At 39.1% G+C, this 9,818-nt stretch overlaps 1 protein-coding gene across 1 annotated transcript in view; it reads right to left on the bottom strand.

Annotated features, from left to right (window-relative positions):
• The window catches only part of LOC122128916 (stonustoxin subunit beta-like), a 10,630-nt gene extending 1,966 nt beyond the window's left edge, over window positions 1–8,664 (bottom strand). The window contains exons 1-3 of the mRNA XM_042703975.1: window positions 8,660–8,664; window positions 6,839–6,991; window positions 6,089–6,135 (exon numbers count right to left, since the gene is read on the bottom strand). Coding sequence (XP_042559909.1) covers window positions 6,089–6,135; window positions 6,839–6,991; window positions 8,660–8,664 — 205 coding nt within the window. The remainder of the gene's footprint in view (window positions 1–6,088; window positions 6,136–6,838; window positions 6,992–8,659) is intronic.
• Window positions 8,665–9,818: the final 1,154 nt, after the last annotated feature.

The following is a 9,818-nucleotide window of genomic DNA, read 5'->3' as shown; positions in this document are numbered from 1 at the left end:
CAAACACAGGATGCAAATACACACAATCTACTACACACTCCAAACACAGCACACCAATACACACACACACACACACACCACTACACACTCCAAACACAGCACACCAATACACACACACACACCACTACACACTCCAAACACAGCACACCAATACACACACACACCACTACACACTCCAAACACAGCACACCAATACACACACACACACACACACTCTAAACACAGCACACCAATACACACACACACACACACTCACACCACTACACACTCCAAACACAGCACACAAATACACACACACTCATACCACTACACACTCCAAACACAGCACACCAATACACACACACACACAGACTCCAAACACAGCACACCAACACACACACACACACACACACACACACACCACTACACACTCCAAACACAGCACACCAATACACACACACACACACACCACTACACACTCCAAACACAGCACACCAATACACACACACACACACCACTACACACTCCAAACACAGCACACCAATACACACACACACACACCACTACACAATCCAAACACAGCACACCAATACACACACACACACACCACTACACACTCCAAACACAGCACACCAATACACACACACACACACCACTACACACTCCAAACACAGCACACCAATACACACACACACACACCACTACACACTCCAAACACAGCACACCAATACACACACACACTCACCCCACTACACACTCCAAACACAGCACCCCAACACACACACACACACACACAGCTACACATTCCTAACCCATCACAACAATACACACACACTGACTACATTCCAAATACAGTACGCCAATACACACACACACACACACACACACACACACACACAAAACCTCACATTCCAAAGACACCCAGTGTGTTGTGACGCTCCTGTAAAGGAGACGCACCAAGAGTTCGCAAATCAATCGGACACGCCCCCCTTTTACAATAGCGTGCAGCCAATTAACCAGCCTTTTTAAAAGAAGATACCTATTTTTGAGTTTGGGAGAAGAAGAGAGAAGTGGAAGGACCAGAGAGCAGTGCAGAGAAAACGCCAGTTTCATACCAGATCATCCTGCTAACCAGCTGCGTGTGGAAGGAACAAGAGAGAAAAGACAGTAGGCTATTGATTTCATTTAGTATTCAGGGTTTTTCCTGGGTCAAAATGGGTCTTCGGTGCTCCAAAAAAAAAATTGCGCGCTATGCGCGCACAGTCTGTGTTGCCATGTCACCTTATTAGCTTACATTTACCCATTTCAGAAATAATGGAGGATATGCTTCAGGAAATCATTTTGCTTCCACTTTAGATTAAAATAGATAGGCTAATAGATTAACAATAGTCCAAGCCCCATGGTGCTATCATGTATGGTTCAAAGATTATCAAGGTTTATCTCTTTACATATATATGCAAACTACTGAAATGTATATCAATAGAATCTGGAACTAACCAGTGGTCCGAAATGGAACACACAAATTATGAAATTCAAGTTTATCTATTATTACTATTCATTTTTATTATACAAACCTACATACCATTCTTTTTTTTTTTTATTATTAAAACTGTCCACAAATATGTTTAATAGTGTGTTTAACTTCTATTGGCCCACCAATGGAGGCTGCGTTGGAAATCAAACTTTTGTCAGCATTTTGAGTGGACATTTCATTTGCATTTGTACAGGTGTATTCGTGCACGTCGGGCTGGCCCTTGCAGCGGAACGACAGTTTACAACCGCACCGGTTTATCAATGATAATATTAATATTATTATATTCGAGATGCAACACAAATCTATCCGCTCTCCTCAGAACGAGCTGAGCTTTCATTGATAAACCAATGCGGTTGTCTGCCTCTCCCGAGGCCTCGCGGTCTACTAGTACTCGTTCAAACGGGTAGACAAATCAAATAATAGCCTACACCTGTGTAGGTTCTCAACATAGCAGATATTTTAATACATTGAAAGCCATGAATACTGAAAATAGAATGTTATGCTCAAAATCACCGTCGACTGATGAAGTCAGGATGCATACGCAAGTTGAGTGATTGGCAGCTGGCCGCTCTGTCCATTCGCGCACCTCACAGTTGCGTATTGATCAGACAAGAAGACACGCTTATCAACTCGATTACTATTGATCAAAACAGAACGAGGTTTCGGCTGTAGCCTATACTTGAAACATACTATTGAGACCATATTCGCTTACATGGAAGGCGCATCCCACCCCCTGAGCCAATCATTGAACAGAGGCTGCTCCTAGCTTGCCAGTTTAGAGAAGATGTGGGTTTGAATTTGAGCAAGCAGCTAGCTAGCAGTTGCTGACATTATCTAACTAGCTAGCAGTTGCCTACATTATCTTAAAAAAATTCTTTGATAGTAGGCTTAGTGTTTTATTTAAGCAGTGTGTGTGTGTACCTATATATCCTATGTGTGATGGTTAGAATATTGATGCCATATACAATAACTCACTTATGAGAGCTATCCAAAGACTGGTGGCTGCCTTAATGTACTGTATTTAGCAGTCAACCTCCCTTACTCTACGTTTAGATGCTTTACAGGTAGCTGTAAGCCATTAGATGCCTGAGAAATAATTCATATCTATAAATAACAGCTCACCTTTATCTTTTTAACCAGATTTGTAAACATGTTGTGATCAATATTTTGCAGTACAATAGCCTTGGTTAAAAATCGAATTACGGTAGATTCATGCTAGCATTGCGCTAAATAATTATAGACAGCTAACATGAATTAGTGGTGTTAACATAAAGTCAGTTATTGTATATGGCATTAATATTATTCTAAAACACCTTCACTAGTTGTTTTAACCAGATTGGGAAGCAGGTTGAAAACAACATTTTTGAAGTAAAGTGCCTTGGTTTAAAACAGCTAAAAGCTAGCTACATTAAGTTGCTTGCTCAAATCTCAAATTCAAACCAACGTCTTCTCTAAACTGGCAAGCTCGGAGCAGCCTCTGTTCAATGATTGGCTCAAGGGGTGGGAGGCGGGATGCGTGCTGTCTTGAAGTCGACGGTGAGGGCTCAAAACACCATTAAGCTGAATTGCGCCATGAATGACAGTTTTTTTTTATTTCTTTTTTTATCGCGGAGTTTTTTTTTTGCCTTAGGCGCTCTGGATTTGTTGTAGGCGCTCGGGAAAACGGCGTAGGCGCGCGCCCAAATTTTCTCTATGCAGGAAAAACCCTGGTATTGCTGTGGCCTCAGCCGTGAGCCACTCGGTTGCCGCGGTGCAAATATTTTGTAGTTTCGCCGAGCGGCAAACACAAGAAAAGTGAATCTCACAATAGCAACTCTTACTCTAGGAACTTGGAAACCACACGGCCCCGGTGCAAATCCTTCTAGTTTCGCCGAGCGGCAAGACTAATTACTGTTACTTAGGCTACTGTTACTGACTCCCGACTGGTCGAACTTCATTCTTCACCCTTGAAATTTGTTTGGTTTTCCGAACGCATGTTTTGTTTTATGCCGTAGGCTATGCCGAATGTTTGCCCTGTTGACCACGTTAACGGGTATGGTTTGTTTTGTTTAAACTTTTGAAGGAAATGTTTGTATGTGCCAGTGGGCTGTATTTTGTTACACTTTTACGGAAATATTTGTGTTGTATAACAGTAAAAAAATGTCCCCATGCTGCACACACCTGAACTGTTACCGTTGGTCTCATCAGAGACTAATTCCCGGACCACCTGAACTGTGACCGTTGGTCTAATCACACTCACCTGGCTGCACTCGTCCACACACACACACACACACATACTCTCTCATACCCCCTGGCTTCATCTCAATGGAACTTTATCCCACACCAACTTGTATTGCCATTCTTTGAATACTGCATTGTATTATATTTGTTGAAATACTGCATTGTATAATTTTTTTTGTTGAATATATCCATATCCATTGAATATTGAGTCTGACTCTTGCTGAATTTTGCTGTTTAAGAAAATTAAGAATTATTCCTTCATCCCAGTCCAAAAGGGGTTCAATTTAAGCACTGTACTGGAAGGGTAATGGTGTAAATTTAATTTGAGTCCTTTGTAATGACTCTGACTAGTAGTTTAGACCTAGTTAAAACCGTTACAGTGTGTGTGGCTGCCAGCCCTCTACAATAAAATTGCTAAACTTTATTCATGTCTGGTGTTGTGTGTCTCAGAGGGGTCTGAATCAGTGTAAATATTTAGGTCACAGTGATGACATATTCACTATATGGGAAAAGTATAAACTTTATAACAACATCTTTCTCTCCCTGTTCTGATAGTGGTGGTTTCTCATGACATTTGAATCAGCCTTGCATTTCCCCCAGTCCATGTATATATAGAGATGATTTGTGAGAAGTGACCAAGGGGAGTTGGAGAAATGAGAGGAATGATATGAAAAATGTCTTAATCAATCATCATCATCATTAGAGTTTAAATCATTCTTTATTCAGAGAAGAGAGGAGTTAAAATATGAGATAAGTGTTGGTAACGAATGATGAAAGGGAATGTGATTTGCTGAAACTAGATACTGTGTAACTGTTAGTGTGACAAATACTGTATAAAAGTTCACTGTTTTCTGTGATCGGGGCCTTCAGTTAACATCTCCTATGGTCTGTCATACATCAACTAGTTTAGCTTGAAATGTTGTTTTATTTACCACGTGTTGCCCTGACATGAACACATGAACAGCTCAATTTAGGTTTGATGCAAAAATGATGGACTTAACCAGCAGATTCTTTTTTTAAAGTGGCAGTTCACCATTAATCAATGTCATCGTATAGTACTTATCTTTTCAACTGAATATTAAAAAGACTCTCAGTACATAGTACTCAGTACACAAATGAATTACAGATGATTATAAATAATGCTTGTCTGTACTTATTAGTGTATTTGTTATAAGTAAAGAATACAAAATATAGGTAAATGTATTATTATACGGCGACAATAGAATATACCAAACTCTTTTCAATAATGTGTAGTAAATGAAACGATTAGTTAGTGAAAACAATGTCATATGTTGCAAACAGAATGGGTATTTGTATCGTGTGGTATATGATTATCACGCCAGCGCTGAGCCCTGCTCCTGCCACGCCCTGCTCCTGCCACGCCCTGCCACACCCCCTCCTGATTCACCTTCCCAGTCCCCTGATTGGCTGATTACCTGCACCTGTCACTCTCTCCACTATATAAACTCCTCAATCCCCTCACTTCCCTGTCTGACCTCGTTTTAAAAGGACTAAACTCCAGAAGATTTAAGCTCCGGACTCTTCAACTCCCGGATCATTCCTGTCTTTCTTCCCGACTTACAGGTCATTCTAATTCTCTGTGTCCTCTCCCTAGCTCCCGTGTTCCAGCGTTCCCGCTCCTTGTTTACCTTATTTTTTCCCCATTAAATCTAAAACCTCCTGAGCTATGTGTTTTGTTGGTCATTGTGCCTATGGACTTTATCTTCTGAGCGTTATTTACCAGTTCTCCCTGTTATTTCCCATGTTTCCCCCTGTACTGGCTGTTTCCAATCAAATCAATCCATTCAGGTCTCTGAGTCGCTTGAAGACCGTGACAATGATGATATGAATTGATCTCAGGAAACATAGTAGCTCATAGCTGATGCACTGATGTGAAGTCATAGAGCTGACTTTTTTTTTACACCAATGAACAATTTTGGGTAGAAGTAACCTACTTACATCGCATTATCTATGCTTTCCCAAATAACACATTTGGATGCATCCCCACCCCTTACTGTCCTCTGAGGAGTGTTAAAAATACTTTGTAAACATCTTAATCTTACTTTCTAGATTTCTTAAGAGCTGAACACTTCCCAAATGATTTGGTATTGGAAATGAAAGCCTTGGGCTCATTAATTGCTGTGACCCTGGCACACACACAGACACACACACAGACACACAGACACACACACACACACACCCATCCATTGGTGTGCATCATTGTGAAGTGTGCAGTGGTAACAGCTACAACAGGCATAACACTCAGTGAAGACAGACTACAGACTGAACACACAGAACATATGTCTGTGAATGATCCCAATTCATACAGTTACTGAATTAACCATTAAGACTTACATCTCAGCAAACGTGGTCGAGCTCTGTTTTCAGAAGCATGGTCAGTTCTGTAACAGAAACACACGGTCACACATATACTCTTCTAAAACAGAAAAGATCTGCCATTTTTTTCATTTGAATAGTTAATAGTTAGTAGATAACTACATGATTAGATGATAATTTAAGGAAAGATACATATGTATTCTTGTAAGAAGAATGATATTTCTGATAAATCTAATATAAATGGCTATAGGAGCAATGGTGAATATTTTATTGCATTGAATGCTGCTGTATTTTGCACTGGTGCTCTTAGTTTAATTATGTGAAGGAAGGCAGGCAGGTTAAGATGGACCTTGACCTTTGACACCAGAGAAACAAGGACAAAGGAACAAAGGAATCAGGAAGATGTAGAGTAAATATAGTTCTATATTCCTATTTTGCCTATTTCTTGCCTAATTGGGACTAGTTTTTACCTTTACCAACTGCCTATTCATTGACTAATCCCTTTGCTACCATATCATTTATTTGGACTTCTGGATTCCTTTGGAGTCCACTTCCCTGCCTGACTAATCCTCAGATAATGTATCTGTTTAAATTCATATTTGCAATATTGGACACTGTATCAAAGAAGTGACCTACATCTAAGTCGATAAAGTAGCTATTTAAATACATCTTCGAACATACATCACTACACTAGGTATGAAGAAACTGATTTGATCTCACACGAATAATGCAGAAAAGTACAACATTGGGATTTCTTTCTACGCTTACTTAAGCTTCTCCAGTTTACAGTCAGGATCCTCCAGTCTAACAGATAACAGCTTCAGTCCTGATTCTCCGGGATGATTGTAGCTCAGATCCAGCTCTTTTAGGTGTGAGGGGTTTGAAGAAAGAGCTGAAGCCAGACAAATACAACCCTTTTCTGAGATGAGACAATCAGAGAGCCTAAGAGAGAGAGAGAGAGAGAGAGAGAGAGAGAGTAATACATGATCCAAAAACTAGTCAGGGACAGTTCTAAAATGGAAACAGAGATGGAGATAAAATAGTACACACTACTTTGTTCTCCAAGTTAAACTGAAAAATCTCCTTATCAGCATAATATCTCTTCAGTACCTAAATTACTTCATTGTACAGGCAGTCATTACTGAAAAAAATATTTGTATCAAAAATAATACAAATTTAAATATAATAATAATAATTCATTTTATTTGTAATGCACTTTTCATTCAAAAGAATCTCAGAGTGCCAACATATTAGAAACTATAATAATACAATAAAATAAAAATTAATTAACATAAGCATAATAGAAAACCTTTTAACATTTTAACATAAGATTTAACACAAGGCCAGAAATGCCTTCCTGAATAAAAATGTTTTTAGTCCAGCTTTAAAGGAGTCCAGCATCTGCGTTGCCCTTAGGTGGTCAGGGAGGCTGTTCCATAAGCGTGGCGCTGCCGAGCAAAAGGCCCGATCGCCTATGGTGCGGAGCTTGGTTTTGGGGACGCAGAGGAGCGAGCTGTTTGAAGACCTGATGAATGAGCTACAGAAACACTTTTAACTAGGACTGATGTTTTCAAAGGAAATGCTCTGGTGCCCTTTAAAATAGTGGTTCTCAACAGGGGGACCAGGGCCCAAAAGGGCAACTCAGGGAGCTGTAAGGGCGGCCTTAAGATGATAGGAAATTATTTAAAACAATGAAATACATGGACATTTGTATGCATAGCTTTTAAAATATACAAACTCATTTATTTTCAAAATGAGATTAGAATGAGTCATGAAACATTTGGCCTTCATATTTTGTGTTTCAAGTGAATTGTGGCCCATTATTGAATGCTTCAGTCACAAAACCAAAGTAATTATTCAACTGACATTAACATGTTAGAACTGAATATTGCTGTTTTCCTGCTGTGTCACATAGGAACTCAACATTTTTTTGCATCATCTTAATCCGTAACTCATGTTCCTGTGTGCGTTCTCTGCACTCTGTCTCAAACATGGACACCGTTTTCATTAACATTCAAATGGCTTTTTTTGAGGATTCAGGTTCTCCAGTATGCATTTGAACTCCTTCCACAAGAGGTAGTGTCACCATTCCCCTGTATTCTACCATATGACTGACTGGTGTAAATGGCAGCACCTTCTTACTGTTAAGTAGGCCATTCTCTGAGCAACAAAGTTTGATGGTGTCTCCATGCTGACAACACCAACCTCACTGTCTGCAGTTTGCAGTGGTGACTAGACAGTCCCTAAGAGAGAAGCTGAACTCCAGAATCTCGTATTTAATAACGTATTTAATAATAAACAGCAGTAATTTTAGCAGTGGTGCTAATTCAAAGGCTCTTTCTTTCTGTCATCTTGGCTTAAGCTGAACTAAACATGCCACATTCATCATGAGAGAATCATCATCATCAGAGAATGGCTATGCATGGCCTTTTAAGAGAATGGCCAGCTACGCATGGTCTTTTGGAATGCCTTATCCCACGTCAATCTACAATACAAAATAATATATTGCGGTAATATGCTTGAATTATCATTTAATATGTCTGCTTTCATGAAACATAGACTATTGTGTTGCCTACAGGATCGCCTTACCCCATGTCAATCTACAATTTAAGACAGACCAAGAAATGAGTCTAATATGCTTGAATTATCATTAAATATGCCGTATTTTCATATCATGTCATGAGAAAATCTAAATCTCACACCTTGTGAGCAGAATTTGTTATTGGAGAATTCTCTGCTGTAGAGGATTTGAACAGCTGTAGAATGGTACCCTAGTCTTTCTATCTAGGTTAGTCTAGGTTGCAACTTCCAAAGACTTACACATGAAGTAGCCTAAGCCTTTTTCAATTCAGAGTTTGTGTAAAAAAAACTAAGAATCTCCTTTACATGCTGTTTTTAAAAGGCAGGTTTAAATGAAAAATGCTGTGGGGTGCAATTATGTCTTTCTTTTGCACTATTATAACTATGTATAAACACTATAATAACACCTCTGGATGATAAAAACATAACCTACATTTAGATGATTCCCCTTAAAAGGCCTTTGTCCCTCTTCCAGGCAAAAGAATACAGGTGCCAGTAACGCTAAAACGAATGCACCAGTCCTGCTATAAATCTTGTCTTCATGATTTGTTTAAAGTAATATGGAAAGCTGTTGATCCAGTGTATTCATTTTGGAGGCTGCAGTTTGAGGTGCTGTTGAATTATATTGCATTGCAGGCCAGTGTTAATTTTGGCAGCTATTTTAGATTTAGTTTTAGTCATTTTTATCCTCCTTAGTTTTAGTCTAGTTTTCGTCGACGAAAGCTCAGAACATTTTAGTTTAGTTTTAGTCACATTTAAAAGTCTATCTTATAGCCACATTAAACTCCTTTCCTTCCCTTCTCAGGCCCGGGGACCCCTTGTGTTTACAACTGCATAATAGTCAAGCTTGCAGTACTTAAACTGTGGATGCAATTAGTCTCTAAGATACAGATCTCCTAGTATATGCCTACAGCTGAATTCCAATGAATTCAATGTAATAATAATTTTAAGGCAATACTTAATTAAAAGTATAATCATTAAAATATAAGAGAATAACAAGTCTAGATTTTGAAGATTCAAATGATGTGATAACACAATACAACTACTATGTCTACCTGGCCTTAGTTAAATCAACCACATATCCTCCATATGAATTGCTGTACAATCTGATAACCAACATATTTAGCTAGACGGATAGTTTGAGAGTTGAAAGTAGTGCCAATGATAA

This window comes from Clupea harengus, unplaced genomic scaffold, assembly GCF_900700415.2.
Source record: "Clupea harengus unplaced genomic scaffold, Ch_v2.0.2, whole genome shotgun sequence".
Taxonomy (NCBI): Eukaryota; Metazoa; Chordata; class Actinopteri; order Clupeiformes; family Clupeidae; genus Clupea; species Clupea harengus.
The sequence above is the reverse complement of the archived record's forward strand: the minus strand, read 5'-3'. Positions and strand labels throughout refer to the sequence as shown.